This window comes from Chanodichthys erythropterus, chromosome 15 (assembly GCF_024489055.1).
Source record: "Chanodichthys erythropterus isolate Z2021 chromosome 15, ASM2448905v1, whole genome shotgun sequence".
Classification (NCBI taxonomy): Eukaryota; Metazoa; Chordata; class Actinopteri; order Cypriniformes; family Xenocyprididae; genus Chanodichthys; species Chanodichthys erythropterus.
Genome location: NC_090235.1, coordinates 17708491 through 17724456, shown reverse-complemented (window position 1 = coordinate 17724456; position 15966 = coordinate 17708491). Strand labels below are relative to the sequence as shown.

The window sequence follows — 15966 nt, the reverse complement described above, 5'->3', positions numbered from 1 at the left end:
ATTGTTTGTTAGAATTAACGCGGTATTTCATTTAAAGCTGCTCGCGGTTTCCATCCGGTAATCATTTACTGTAACACCGCTGGTCCCATGCATAGACAGTAAAGGTCCCATGCTGGTAATGTTTGAGATTCGCGTGAGTTTCGTACACAATTTGATATAAATCAAGAGTATTATTGATATTCTTCACAAAAACACTCTGAGCTTTATGTATACATAATTCAACATGAAGATAAAACGTCAGAAGCACGCGAAGAAAACCATCACTTTCTACAAGTACAACTTTAACTTCAGGGAGCCTTTCCAAATATTAGTCGATGGGACGTTTTGTCAAGCGGCTTTAAAGAATAAGATTCAAATCAAAGAGCAAATGCCAAAGTATCTGATGGGAGAAGTTCAGTTCTGCACCACAAAGTAAGTTATTCTTATTTCTAGTATTGATGTGCGTGTATTAGATGTCGTTGGTCCATTCCACCGATTGGTTGACATTTGCTTGTTGAAACTCTTCAAAATTAAAGTTTATTTTTTATATTTTTTTTTAACACTGAATCTAATACTACACATATTTAACTATTCAAAATGTGTATTGGTCAATGTCAGGCAACTTTATTTAATTTTTTACAAAATTGCAAAGCAGAAGATGAATGCATGTTTTCTCAGTCCTGTTACCAAAACTCATGTGCTGTTTAAAAAGCATGTCAATTACTTCCTTTGTATTCACATCAAGAAAGGGATTATTTTAAAGAAATTGTTGGTTATTTGTTCAAATAATTGATATTTTGACAAAAAAAATCATTTTATATTAAGACAAGGTGTATTTTAATAAAAAGCACAATTTGTTTTAATTTAAAAGAAGACAGAAGTCTCTGGTATATCAGTTTTTTAATAATTTAATTTATTTAACAATTGTATATATGATGGACCAAAGAAAAATGATAAAAACAGTGGTTTAACATATTTTTTAGAAAAATTAATAAATTTAGCAACAGGAATGAACACTGGGTAACAGGAATGAACATTAGGTAACATGAATGAACACTGGGGTAACAGGAATGATCACTGGGGTAACAGGAATGAACACTGGGGTAACAGGAATGAACACTGGGGTAACAGGAATGATCACTGGGGTAACAGGAATGAACACGGGGTAACAGGAATGAACTTTAGGTAACAGGAATGAACACTGGGGTAACAGGAATGAACACTGGGGTAACAGGAATGAACACTGGGGTAACAGGAATGAACACTGGGGTAACAGGAATGAACATTAGGTAACAGCAATGAACACTGGGGTAACAGGAATGAACACGGGGTAACAGGAATGAACACGGGGTAACAGGAATGAACACGGGGTAACAGGAATGAACACTGGGGTAACAGGAATGAACACGGGGTAACAGGAATGAACACGGGGTAACAGGAATGAACACTGGGTAACAGGAATGAACACTGGGTAACAGGAATGAACATTGGGATAACATGAATGAACACTGGGGTAACATGAATGAACATTAGGTAATAGGAATGAACACTGGGGTAACAGGAATGAACATTGGGGTAACAGGAATGAACATTGGGGTAACAGGAATGAACATTGGGGTAACAGGAATGAACACTGGGTAACAGGAATGAACATTGGGTAACAGGAATGAACACTGGGTAACAGGAATGAACATTGGGTAACAGGAATGAACACTGGGTAACAGGAATGAGTGCCCATATGTGTGTGAGAAAGAGAGTGTGTACATGGCCTTGTGTGCATGTGTGTGAGTGAGATTTCTGTGTTGAAGGGATGTGCTGTGTGGTAGTAGTACATTATAGTGAAGGAGGTGGAAAGAGAAATAAGGAGAGAGAGAGGGAAGGAAAGACAAAAAAGGGGGAAAAGAGAGGGTTGCGGGTTTGTTTCACTCCTTCCCTTGCAGCATGCCATGGGTGTGTGTTTCTGGCAGCTGCATAAGAAAGAAAAAGACAAAAAGATTAAGTCACGTCGTGGTGGACTGGCTCCCTGCAAGTATGGTATTCACACTGTAAAAATAATCCTAAAAATCTGTAAAACTCATGATACAGGTGAATAGTATTATATCAACTAATATTCACATTATTAAATCAACACAACAGAGGGCTTAACTGAAACTGAGTAACAGGACTGAAAGTAACAGGATTGAGTTTTTAAGCAGAAAATGATCAAATACATGACATATGGCCAGATGGCGTATGCATGAGGACACTGAGCAAATACTAGCGACTTACCTAAAGTTATTATTTTTAAAATAAATAACATCAAAGAAATAGTTTAGGTAACAGGACAGTACGTTGAGATTGACCTTCTCAGTCATAGTTACTATTTCATCAAATATACAGAAATTAAAATGAGAGGACTTACTTTTGGTCTTCTCATGGCCTGCATAAGATCCAGATGATGCAGCTTCCTGTTGAAAATGTGTCTTGTGGCATGTTCCAAGTGTTTTAGAGGGGGAAATGTGTGAGGGTAACAGGACTGAGTGAAAACCTGAGGACACAACTAAAATGTATTTTATATAACATATTATGGATTTCTTGTGAAATTTATTTCTGTTTAACATAGATTGTATTTGGAGTAACACAACAATGCAAAAATAATATGATTTCTAAAAGATTTTAATGATTATATTTCATGATAAAGTTTAGGTTTATATAGTGAGGACATGTAACAAATGCTATTTTAGTGTTCTGACTAGTTTTTAATAATGTTTTAAATTATATATTTTAATTTGCAGTTAGAGTAATGTTTAGGACATTTTGCTTAATAATTAACTCTAAAATGCATTTTATTTTCATGCATATTTATACATGCAATGTCCTGGGGACAGAAATGGCACCCATCAGGTGGAATGGCCCAATAACACATTTGTTCTGTTCTCTGCAGCTGCGCACTGAAGGAAGTCGAAACCCTCAAAGACCTCTATGGAGCAAAACTCATCTTACAGAGGTTTCAGATCAGGAAATGCAATCACATAAAAGATCCGGTTCCTGCATCAGAGTGTTTGTTGACAATGCTTGGAGAGACAAATCCACACCATTACTTCGTTGCAACTCAGGTAAGAACTATAACTGGACCAAAGTTCTGTGCTTTTGTACAATAAACAATAATAACACATAATGATCCTAGGATAAAGAGTTGACGAAAGCCCTGAAGAAGATCCCTGGGGTTCCCCTGATCTACATTATCCTCAACACCATGGTGTTAGACAAGCTGTCCGAACGAACGCTGAAGCACGTTGAAGCTGTCCAGCTGGGCGAGATTGTCAACTCACCACAACAGAAGAGCATCCAGAGTCTGAAAGAGAAGGAGGGCCTCGGCAAAGACGGCGAGGAGAAGAGGGGCCAAAAACGCAAGAGGAAATCCAGCAATCCCAACCCGCTCAGCTGCCTGAAGAAGAAGAAGAAGAACAAACCAATGCCTCAGCAGCCCAAAAAGACAGATGGAGAGAAAAAGAAGCGGAGTAGAAATAGGAAGCGAAGGCCGGCTGGAGGAGAGAAGGCAGCGGCCGGCTCCAATCCCACGACTGCTTAGAGTCGAGCTTCACAATTTATTTGTTCGTTTCTCAGCGTTCTTTTATTGCAAAGACTGAACTTTTCCCTGACTGTGACAAGAAACCACTTGATTTGTCTAATAAACAAGTGTTTCTTTATTAACCAAGCCTGTTTTTTGTGGAAGGATGTTTAAGATGTAAGTAATTAAAATGTGTAGTTGACTTTGTGTTTTTATAATGATGAATCTATGAGGGTGAAAGACGAAAAAGGGTTTTCAAGCATCAAAACAATAAGTGTAATACAGATTTGAATTGTTGTTTTTCAGTACATCAGAATGGATCCTGTTTAATTTATTTTTCTGAGCAAAAATTAAACATCATACATTTTTACCATGATTTACAGAAGACACCCACTTAAATGTCATTCAGTGTAACAATCTTGTCAGTCATATTTACAACAACAAAACATCTATTTATGCCATATTAAAGACTAATTACTTTTACCCCAAATGCTTGTAATGTTACATTTTCAAACTTTGCCACTATCCTAGGTTTTGCCCATTTGTCAGCAAGAATTTTTTACTCATTTAAAATGCAATAAAGTTTAGTATGCTCACTTATTCTTTTATATATTTTAACACGTACAAGTGAGAATAAGTATTTTTATATAAATATAAGTGTTACACTGAATGATAATAATTATTTCACATTTTATTCTCCCCAAACTTATTTGAAACCTTAAAAACAGACGTTTTACTTGCATTTAATGTGCTTTCTATGTATATAAAATCACTTCTGTAAAATTAAATTGATGCAGACATCTAAATGTCTTTGACCCATGTACAGAATAATGCACATTTCTCACACACATACATACATACAACAGTCAACTAGCCATGTAAATTAATTATATAGTAGTGGCCAAAAGTAATGTCCAGCCTAGGAAAATTGCCATCTTCAACCTTTCCAAGTATTATTAAAATTTTGGTACAGATGTTTGTAAGCATATTGTGTTTGTTTTGTTTGTCATAATGATAATTTTTGGACGGGCTGGCATACAAAGAAATTATGAATAAAAACAAGAGAACCAACAAAATATAATATTAATAACTGATTGTGTTGTAATGTATTTCTATGTGTGTTTGTGTGTTCAAATAATATTAATAAAGAAATAATATAAATTTAATTAATAAATGTTTTAATGGATGATATTAAATAGCTAGAATTTAAGGTAGCTGAGGTATAATCTGAGGTATTATATTTGCCGTTTTTTGTGGAGGTTTAACTTTAATTAATCATAATTAATTATTTAAGAACAGAAGTGTAGTTGGCTTAGAGTTTTAAAAATTACACACACACACACACATACATTTCTTATTTCTACAATTCCATGTGTATTAGATTAGATTTCATGTCTGTACATCCATTCCTCATATACAGTATATCATGTTAAATATTGTTAGAAATGTTCAACTATGATTAATAATAAATGAATAATGTCAATTTAACAAAGTGATAATGTTTTAATATTATTTATAATAATGATTGAATCCAGTTGCATTTAATAATCAAAATCTGATGTATCAGTTGAGGACAGATAGTTGTTTTTTGTTTTTGTTGTTTTGTTTGTTTTGTTTTTATATTTTCACCACAAGGGGGTGTTATAGCCTCCAAGAGCCAATCAGACTGACTTCATTCTCCAACAAGTGTGATCTTCATAAATTTTGATTACATAAATTCATATTAACAGATTAATATTACATTCCAATGCTTTCGCATGGAAAACACTGTAGTACTGTCTCAACATTTTGTAGGACACTATAAGAGCTAGTGTGTCATGCATGGCAGAGGTTCTGGAAGAGAACTTGGTCCCATTCTGTCTCTTTGAATGTCTGTAACGTCAGAGACGATCTATTGGATTTAAATATAGCCTCAATTGTGTCTCAGCTATTTTTGTCCTGAGTTAGGATGTATTGCTTATTTGTGCAGGTTGCTTGGGAAACACAGAGAGGACATGACAGCATGCGGCTCGTGTTCGTCAGAGCTTTGAGGATCAACGCTGGCCACTGAGAAAAGAAAAGTTACTAATATCTGCATGGGATCAAAATCAAATCTATTCAGTCCTGAAGCAAATAAACAGCGGTCCATTTAGATGGCACTGCCAAGGACATTCCATAGACTCCAGTTGTACTTCCCACAAAGCCATGGCAACTCCATGTTCTCCTATTCAAATGCATTAAACATTTACAAAGCTCATTTGAGGCTGACGTCAGTCTACGTCACTCCCTTTCACATAAACTTATCTTTATGCAAAATGAGCGTATGTGTTTATGGCGGGGAGGGGGTGTTTTAAGTGTCCATCCCAGAGCGAACGCACCAGTAGTGGACAGAGTTGTGTTTCAGTGACAGAGCTGCATCTACAGCTGACAGAAGAACAGAGAGCTCTCCGCTCCTCATCAGCACTCTTAGAAACAATGGAAGTAGTTCTTACCAGACTGAGAGATTTCTCCTGTAAAGAAACCTCTTTTGATGACTGTAAAACAGCAGGGATGTGCAGGGATCATTCCTCATCTCCGGAGGTGTGCAGAGGGAAGATGGGAGATTCGGGCCGGCTGGACATTGAGACTGCGCTGGCCTGGCTGAGAAAGGAGCTGGTGAGATTTTATTAAAACACTTTATCATGTTGTCAGTCATTTGGACACAATATGACGCAATTTTGTTTTCCCTTCATAACAGGGGCTGAGGGACTTTAGGAAAATATCAAATTGTCTATATTATAATTATTTTTCCAATTTTTTCAGTTCATTCTTTTGTCATATTTTGCAATAGAGTCATATTTTGCAAGCTTTTTCATATGAAGAATAATCCATAATTAATCTTTAGCTCATAATTTATACATTTAAAAAATTCAAACTAATTATTTTAATTCTCTCTCTCTCTCTCTCTCTCTCTCTCTCTCTCTCTCTCTCTCTATATATATATATATATATATATATATATATATATATATATATAAAACACTGATATTGATTATTTTTATAATCATATTATAAGTATGATACATTTTTATGACAATATACAATTATATATATATATATATATATATATATATATATATATATATATATATATATATATATTATAATAATTATTATAATTATACAATTTTATGTCATAAAATTTATATATATATATATATATATATATATTGAAAGTAAAGACATTTACAAAAAATTGACATGTTACAAAATATTTCTATTTCAAATTAATGCTGTTATTTTGAATATTTTTTATTTTGCTGTTTAAATGAAAGAATCCTGAATATTTTTCAACATTGATAATAATCATAAATGTTTCTTGAGCAGCAGATCATCATATTAGAATGATTTCTGAAGGATCATGTGACACTGAAGACTGGAGTAATGATGCTGAAAATTCAGCTTTGATCACAGAAATAAATTACACTTTACTATATAATCACATAGAAAACAAGCTATTTTAAATTGTAAAAATATTTTACTATATTACTGACTTTTTAATGAAATAAATGAAGCCTTGGTGAGCATAAGACATTTCTTTCAAAAACTTTAAAAAGTCTTAGAGACACTAAACCTTTGAACAGTATTGGTGTTTTGATTGTTCTTTCTCCCTGTATATGGTGGGTGGTCTAAGCATTTCATGTGTGTCCAGGTGTATTGTAAAGGTGTCTATTGTTGCTGTAGATGTTGGTCATGTTGTTTTAAACTCCAGTAAAACCAAAGGTCAGCTTGCGTCTTTACAGCGTTACTCCTCACGAATAAAAAATGACGACAGTCTCGTCATTAACATTCATGTTATGACCGTTACAACATCCCAGGGGTTAAATTCTGAGCAGGTCCATTCTCTCTAGATATATTGCTTGGCATTTACAGCCTCGTCATAGCAACGTTCTCACAAAAGACTCCACAGAAACCCTTTAAGACAAGCTAATTTTATGTCTCATTGGTCTGTGTTCATCACTTCAGTGCTTCTGTGATTTAAAAACTAAAACATTAATGTTTCTTCTTCTTGTCATGATCATACACAACTCCCTGACATTTTAACTGTAATTGGTTTATATGACTAAATGTCACTGAACTCTCCAGAAAACATACTGTTCTTTGATAAGAATGGATATATGGTTTAAAAATTAATTTTGGAATCGGGTGAATTCAGGTCAGTTAGGTCACTAACATTTGACACCCAACTCAAGCAGTGCACAAACACCAGAGTCGGAAATTATTAACACACTTGGAATAAAAATGTCACCAAAAATGCTTCCAAAACCAAGATATGGTGCAAAAGGTCACTGTGAATGATACCGAATGAATCAGCTTTTTTGAACAAATCATTCTAATGAATGACTCCACGACTCACTCACTTCTGCTTTGTTCCTGAATGAATCAGCTGTTTAGAACGAACGGGTTGATTGAATGATTCAATGACTAACTCATTAAGACAATGATTTGCTGCCACCTACTGGTGGTTTTAGTTGATTGAAACAGATTATATCTGGATTTACTTTAAAAGAGCCCCGTCCCCGCCATCACACAGCACACAAACACCAGAGAGAAATTATTAACACACTTGGGGCAAAAATGCCACCAAAATTAATAAAAATGCTTCCAAAAACCAGGATATGGTGCAAAAAAAGTCTCAGTATAAGTTCTTGTTTTTAATATTTATAAGCAATATCACATGAGCAAAAGTGCTGTTTTCCCTAATATCAGCACATTTACTAGCGTCTGTGATCTGATTGGCTGACGCCTGCGTTGGTGCTTGATAAGTTGAGAAATCTTTAACTTCTGCGGCAAGCAATGCGACTGAAGCGACACGATGGTTCCCACAATTCAGTTCGGCAAAGCATGATGTCAACCTTTCAAAGTAAATGAGAAGCATTAACACTGACACCCCATGTGAATGCTCCATCACGCAGCACACAAACACCAGAGTCGGAAATTTTAAACACACTTGGGGCAAAAATGCCACCAAAATGATTAAAAATGCTTCCAAAACCAAGATATAGTGCAAAAAAGTCTCAGTATAAGTTCATTTTTAATATTTATAAGCAATATCACACAAGCAAAAGTGCTGTTTTCCCAAATATCAGCACATTTGCAAATCTGATATTGATTTTATACAATTCAATTAATACACGTAAATTTTAGACACAATATTGTCTGTTTTCCTCTGTTTTGCCAATGAAAATATTTCCAAACAGTAGAGCTATTGTGCGTCTCAGAGCAACACAGTTTCAATTTCGTTACTGAATGAATCCATGTTTTTGAATGAATCGTTTAATGAATGACTCAATGACTCATTCACTTCTGCTTTGTCCTTGAATGAATCAGCCATTTTGAATGAATCGGTTGATTGAATGATTCAATGACTAACTCGTTAAGACAATGATTTGCCGCCACCTACTGGTGGTTTTAGTTTCATTTAATTTTAGCAGAGGGACTGAAGGATGAAGATTGAATGCTGTTTTTCGGTCACGTTTCTAACAATAGTTCTGGTTAAAAAGATAGAATGTGTTTATAAATAGAGTATTAAGAGCGAAATATGACATATGTCCGACTGTTTCTTTGGGCCGCCTCTAATTCCAGCCGTAACACAGCCCTAATGACTTCATGGTCCAGTGTTCACTTCCAGCCAGCATTTGTGACAATTCACTTGGATACCCACAATAAATAGTGTTGCTTTGTGTTTCCTCCTATAGGGAATCAGGTTGGACCCAATTAAATGCACTTCATTGAATGAGGGGGAAAACACTCATACTGTTGTTTACTCATATACACGACCAGTTCAGTGGAACGGTTTCACCTGCTCCCAACAAAGTTCATGTGCTTTTCTCCTTAATTTTCTTTGATTAAATCTTTCAAAGCAGGTTTCATTATTAGTCTGCCAGTGTAATTAATGCAGTTTTTGGAGGGAACACTTCTAGTTTTGTCCCTTCAGAAACAGGCTCATGAAATGTGCTGGAATTCAGGATATTATTTCCTCTCAAAGCATCCAATTAAACTGCCACAGCCACCAATAAAAAGAGCAGAAAGAGGGAAAAGACATTTGCATTTGAAAAAGACATTGCCCGTCTAAAATACCTTCAACTCCCGTTGTTGAATGCGAGAATAAGAACTTAATCAGCACCTTAACCTTGACCTGATGTTGGATCTTTCTGGTGGATGGTATGAATATGTGAATAATGTTTGTTCTGGTCCCTCTTTTCAGAGTCTTTTAATGTCAGAGCTTTCCCAGTGTCTCACAATGTTTATTTGAGGTTTAGTTTAAAAGAATGTTCTGGATCAAGAGCAAAATGTAAATGGGGTGGAAGATCAGTGTACTACTTAAACACAGTTTCCCTGATTGAATATTGATTTGAATCTATTTATTTTGATGATTTATGATTGATGATAAAAAAAGTCTTTCCGGGGTCGAACTTTTAAATATTTCTATCAGTATTTTTCAGGCATCTGTAACAACATTAGTTTGCTGTCAACTAACTTAAAGACGTTTTTAACAAAAGGCTAAAGCTTTTTATGATTATATTTGTAGTATTTACATCTATAATACGTTTTTACTAATAGTCAGTTTTTCTCCGATACTCGCCGCTCGAGCGGCTTACTGTTGCTATGGTTACTTTTCGGACTTTGTTCGCGAGCGTTTATTTATTATTTATTTACTAGGTGTGGTCACATTAACGATTTCGGTGAAATTTCGCGGACAATAATCGCTAATAGTGTATGGGTGCATGATCGCACCGATCATACAGAAGTTATTTCAAAGTAGCTTTCAGTTAGCTAACGCAGCGATTCGCGAGACCAACCGTCGAAATCTGGGGAGCTGCCGCGAAATTCCCGATTACGCAAAATCCTATTTAAATTACTGGATACTTTTTTTTCTCTTTTGGATCTGTTGAAACATATCCCTTCTAGCAACTTACATCTCGGAGATGTCTATTTATGTGTGTGTTTACGTCTGGAAGTATTTTTAGAGTGTTTGCTCATCTGCAATACGTCTAAAGCACGTACGTGTCAGATGTCAAATAGACGTTTAGAAGATGTTTATTATTTAGAATGTATGTAAAACTTACATCTTAAATATGTCCATCAGATGCTGATGCTTTCCAGATGAAGTGATCTTTAACAGATATCTTAACAGACACCTACTTAAGTAAATAAAATACCCCACCCGTCTGTTTTGACTTCCTTACTAACTTTTTAGACGAGCCAGATCCCCTCAAACCCCTCTTAAGGCCTAGTTCAAACTTCGTTATTAGGCTACCTAAATTAACTGGTTATATTCAAGCCAACTTAATTATTTAATAAGACTGGATCAACTTGACTGCACTTATTTTTTAATGGAGTCAGCAAAATGCTGAGTTTAAAATAACCCAAGTTGGGTTGAAAATAATCCAGTGGTTGTGTTAAAGGTGCCCTAGAATTAAAAATTGAATTTATCTTGGCATAGTTGAATAACAAGAGTTCAGTACATGGAAAAGAGTATATTTGTTTAAAAGACCTCAGAAGAACAGGCGAATCTCAACATAACACCGACTGTTACGCAACAGTCAGGATCATTAATAAGTACGCCCCCAATATTTGCATATGCCAGCCCATGTTCCCAACATTATGAAAGGCATTATGCTGTGTTCACACCAAACGCGAATAGAGCGTCTGGCGCGAATGATTTCAATGTTAAGTCAATGTAAAGACGCGTTTACGCGCGTCTGGAGGTCTCGCGGCGCGAATGAGGCGTTTAGCGCGGTGCGGAAGACGCGATACGCGCGTTACGCGCGAATGGTGCTTTTTGTGCATTTAGCGTTTGACGCGAATTCGCGTCTGACGCCCGAGTTGAAAAATTTAAACTTTGGCGTAAATTCGCACCGCGTTATCCAATCAGGAGCCTGCTTGCTGCTGTGGCGGCAGGCCCGCTCGGAGTCACTCATTCAAAATGGAGGAACGACTGATATTATCAGTGAGCAGTCACCCAGAGATTTATGACACAAGTTCATACTTCAGACAGGAATAAAAAGGAGCTCGCTTGGAAGAGTGTCGGTGAGGAGATTGGGCTACCTGGTAAGTTGTAAATACACATTTCACTTTTAAATCACGTACACGTTTATCGACCCGCGGCCTTCCCGCGACGCTGACTCCTACGCCGCTGTTCTGCTCTCCAGAGCAAATACAAAGTGGTAGCTCTCTCGATGAACGCACGATCAACATCAGCCATCTTGCAAACAGACAACCGCCTAGCACTTGCCCCTCCCACTCGCCTCGGACGCGCGTCAATTTCGCTTCAAACTCTTGTTTTTTATGCGCGTCTATTTCGCTCTAGACGCGCGAATGCATTCAAAATGTTCAAGCGGCAAACTAGACGCGGTAGACGCGAATTTGACGCTCTATTCGCGTTTGGTGTGAACGCAGCATTAGACAAGGGCAGCCAGTATTAACGTCTGGATCTGTGCACAGCTGAATCATCAGACTAGGTAAGCAAGCAAGAACAATAGCGAAAAATGGCAGATGGAGCAATAATAACTGACATGATCCATGATATCATGATATTTTTAGTGATATTTGTGAATTGTCTTTCTAAATGTTTCGTTAGCATGTTGCTAATGTACTGTTAAATGTGGTTAAAGTTACCATATTTTCTTACTGTATTCACAGAGACAAGAGCCATTGCTATTTTCATTATTAAACACTTGCAGTCTGTATAATTCATAAACACAACTTCATTCTTTATAAATCTCTCCAACAGTGTGTAATGTTAGCTTTAGCCATGGAGCACTATGAAACTCATTCAGAATCATATATAAACACCCAAATAAATACTATACTCACATGACCCTAAGCATGCATGCAGCATGAATGACGAACATCTTGTAAAGATCCATTTGAGGGTAATATAAGCTGTGTGAACTTTGTAAATGCACTGTATTATAGAGTCGCGAGCTCTATGGGTAGGGAGCATGAGATTTAAAGGGCCAGCAGCCCTTGAATCGGTGCATAGTTAATGATGCCCCAAAATAGGCAGTTAAAAAAATTAATTAAAAAAAAATCTATGGAGTATTTTGAGCTGAAACTTCACAGACACATTCAGGGGACACCTTAGACTTATATTACATCTTGTAAAAAAACGTTCAATGACACCTTTAAATGATTGCCCAACATGCTGGGTAGATAATTAACTAATATGTTTAATAATTGGAACACGTTATCAATAAGTTTAATGAATAATAATTAAACAAAAAAACATTTATTAAATTGCTTACTAATAAATGATTATTATTGTTGCCTCAGGTAACTGAGTCTGATTTTGGGTTCATTTTAATCCAGCCATATAATCTTTTTTAAACAATAGTTGGGCAAACATTTAACCCAATCACTGGGTTTGTCCATTTTCAACCCAACTTGGGTTGTTTTTAACTCAGTATTTCAGAGTGTAGCGAGGTTCATGTTCACTCAGTGTGGAAAAATATTATTTTAAACAGCGTTTGTTTTATTAGTATTCATCTAGAGCTTACAGAATTACAAATGACTTGAATGACGTGCTTACACAAAATATTACTAAAAAGCTTATTAATTTACTCATCTAAAAATAAATAAATAAAAACGTTCCTCTGCTTTTGTAGATGGAGATGCGTTCTCAGGACCAAGCTTTGATCCGTCAGCTGATGGATCTCAATGACGGCATTCAGGAACTGAAGCAGGAGTGTGCAAAAGCCATAGAAGAAGAGGAAGAGGAGGAGGAGGAACCTTGTTGGGACTCTGGGAGTGAGGGTGGGGGGAGCAGTATGTCCTCCTTCTCAGGAGAAATGTGCTTTTACCCTTCCATCTACTCCTTTAGCACGTGTATGAGCCCCGTTCCTCTCGGCTACCTGCCCAAACGGGCCTTTAGTAGACGCAGCTCTGTGCCCTGAAACCTCCAGCTCAGATCACATGATTGATAATTCACCATGTTCCAATATGTATCTTAGTGTTGAGTATCACACATGAACAAATGATGCATTCGTAATGTGAGAAATTTCATGATGTCCTATTTGACAATATATGAATGAGAAACACAGCTGCTTCGTACTTTATATTATATATTGAAAAAGTTTGAATGTTTTACACTTTAAGAAACCTGACAAAGTCTTTGGTGATAGACTGCTGAAATTCTACCTGAATGCAATGAAGTTTGTTTCATGTAAACGCTTGTACTACTTTTTCTAATTTTTGCCTCTTCAAAAGTGCCTGTGTGAGTGTTGCATGATGACAATGACAGCAAAAACAGATGCCAGAATAGTATTTTTAGTATTTATAAAATGAAATTTTTTTTAAATCAAGATGTGAATATTTATTCACTGATAATCTAATTCATCCTGGATAAATAACTAATGAGTTGCTTTGACATTCTAGTACCACAATATGAAAATAAAAACGTACAATCCTGATGCAATGTTGAGAGTAATCATTTAATGATGCAATATGGAGTTTAAATCATCAAGACATTTCAATAATCAGTCCCTTTAAGACAAGTCATTTCCCTCGGCAGCCATCTTTGAATGGGGATAAAATCAAATTCTCCAAAGCTGTTTGTGAGAATTTCGATTAGATTTTTTATATTTAAAATCTCCAATGAAATCTGACAACAACTGTCTCATAAATGTTGTTTCTAAATGCTCGAATCATGACAAAACAAACTGTATTTTTCAGGCTGGATCAGCGCCGTCTGACTGTTTCAATGGGAACCGGAGCTTCTAACAGTGATGCAATGACTTTAGCAGTCAGCGATTGGCTCTTATTTAGAAGGGGGGCTTTTTCCACCACATTGCATTTTGTCCCATTCAAAACAATGAGTGATGCGTCTTGTGTTATTCTAGTCTTTGATGACATGCTTCATGCACACATTGCATATACTACGCTAATTATTCATTCCATATGCTCGTACAACTTTATTAAAAGTAAGAACACAAATCTTCTAGACAAATTAATCATCATAGAAATTGTTTCTATCTCAAGCATACTTATAAAAAGAGTCTCAACTAAGGCCTCTCTGAGGTTCCCTTTACATCTGGCATTAGCATGCATTTTATATCCAGTATATTTATATAATATATATTATTAATAATAGGATATTTTCAGCTGCATTGTGTTTATAATGCATCTCCGGGTTTCAGTGATCTGATCACAGCGTCTTGGGTGTATTACACCTGTGCTCAAGTGCTATCCGACTGTGATCCGATCACAAACAGTGTTAATGCCAGCTGTAAATGGGTGTGTCTGTTAATCTTAGCACCCAGTTTGGCTGATATTTGGTCAAGTTGTCATGTACATTAGGATAGCCAAAGTGCACTCCAGAAGAGGAGAGTTCCTTCTGTCACAAACACGTTTGTTTCCACTCCTCCACACACATCATGGATCATCATGTCCTCTCGTTAAGCCCGGCCCGGCTCGGCGGGTCACAGGTGCTGCTCACTGCCGTCAGCTTCCAGCAGCAGAGATCCGTTCTCCCGTCTGAGCCTCTGAATCTCCTTATTGAGTCCCAGAAGAGTCTGAGCCAGCTGACGATCCTGAGAACGCATCTCCAGCTGCAGGACAATCACAGAGACAGATCAGATATCTATCTATCTATCTATCTGTCCGTCCATCCGTCCGTCTGTCTATCAATCTACCTGTCTATCCATCCATCCATCAATCTACCTGTCTTTCCATCCATCCATCAATCTACCTGTCTTTCCATCCATCCATCCTCTATCTGTCCATCTTTCCATCCATCCATCCATCTATCAATCTACCTTTCTTTCCATCCATGCATCCAACCATCTGTCCGTCCATCCGTCCGTCCATCCGTTCGTCCATCATCCATCCATACATCATCTATCTATCTGTCCGTCTTTCCATCCATCCATCCGTTAATCTACCCTTCTTTCCATCCATCATCCATCCATCTGTCCATCCATCCATCTGTCCATCCATCCGTCTGTCCGTCCATCATCCATCCATCCATCCATCCATCCATCCATCCATCCATCCATCCTCTATCTATCTGTCCATCTTTCCATCCATCCATCTATCAATCTACCTTTCTTTCTTTCCATCCATCCATCCGTCCGTCCATCATCCATCCATACATCATCTATCTATCTGTCCGTCTTTCCATCCATCCATCCGTTAATCTACCTTTCTTTCCATCCATCATCCATCCATCTGTCCATCCATCCATCTGTCCATCCATCCGTCTGTCCGTCCATCATCCATCCATCCATCCATCCATCCATCCATCCATCCATCCATCCATCCATCCATCCTCTATCTATCTGTCCATCTTTCCATCCATCCATCTATCAATCTACCTTTCTTTCTTTCCATCCATCCATCCGTCCGTCCATCATCTATCTATCTATCTGTCCGTCCATCCATCCATCCATCCATCCACCCATCTGTCTGCCTATCAA

General features: G+C 36.9%; 3 protein-coding genes across 3 annotated transcripts in view; 2 read left to right on the top strand and 1 right to left on the bottom strand.

Annotated features, from left to right (window-relative positions):
- The first annotated feature begins 60 nt into the window (after positions 1-60).
- Positions 61-4826, top strand: utp23 (UTP23 small subunit processome component). Its single transcript, XM_067412041.1, has 3 exons — positions 61-411; positions 2903-3074; positions 3146-4826. The coding sequence occupies exons 1-3, from the start codon at positions 224-226 to the stop codon at positions 3548-3550; spliced, it is 765 nt and encodes a 254-aa protein (XP_067268142.1). The 5' UTR covers positions 61-223; the 3' UTR covers positions 3551-4826.
- A 1080-nt stretch (positions 4827-5906) lies between these two features.
- On the top strand, positions 5907-13976 carry LOC137002010 (protein FAM167A-like). The gene is made up of 2 exons (XM_067361434.1): positions 5907-6163; positions 13159-13976. Exons 1-2 carry the CDS (start codon positions 5984-5986, stop codon positions 13444-13446), a joined length of 468 nt encoding a protein of 155 aa, XP_067217535.1. The 5' UTR covers positions 5907-5983; the 3' UTR covers positions 13447-13976.
- Positions 13977-14044: 68 nt separating this feature from the next.
- Positions 14045-15966, bottom strand: part of si:ch211-153f2.3 (alanine and arginine-rich domain-containing protein) — a 4556-nt gene continuing 2634 nt past the window's right edge. The window contains exon 2 of the mRNA XM_067361435.1: positions 14045-15099. Coding sequence (XP_067217536.1) covers positions 14971-15099 — 129 coding nt within the window. The 3' untranslated portion in view covers positions 14045-14970. The remainder of the gene's footprint in view (positions 15100-15966) is intronic.

Coding starts and splice junctions, on each gene's coding strand:
- utp23 (XM_067412041.1), top strand. CDS start 224: ATGAAGATAAAACGTCAGAAGCACGCGAAGAAAACCATCACTTTCTAC. Junction 412..2,902: donor GTTCAGTTCTGCACCACAAA/GTAAGTTATTCT, acceptor TGTTCTCTGCAG/CTGCGCACTGAAGGAAGTCG. Junction 3,075..3,145: donor ATTACTTCGTTGCAACTCAG/GTAAGAACTATA, acceptor TAATGATCCTAG/GATAAAGAGTTGACGAAAGC.
- LOC137002010 (XM_067361434.1), top strand. CDS start 5,984: ATGGAAGTAGTTCTTACCAGACTGAGAGATTTCTCCTGTAAAGAAACC. Junction 6,164..13,158: donor CCTGGCTGAGAAAGGAGCTG/GTGAGATTTTAT, acceptor CTGCTTTTGTAG/ATGGAGATGCGTTCTCAGGA.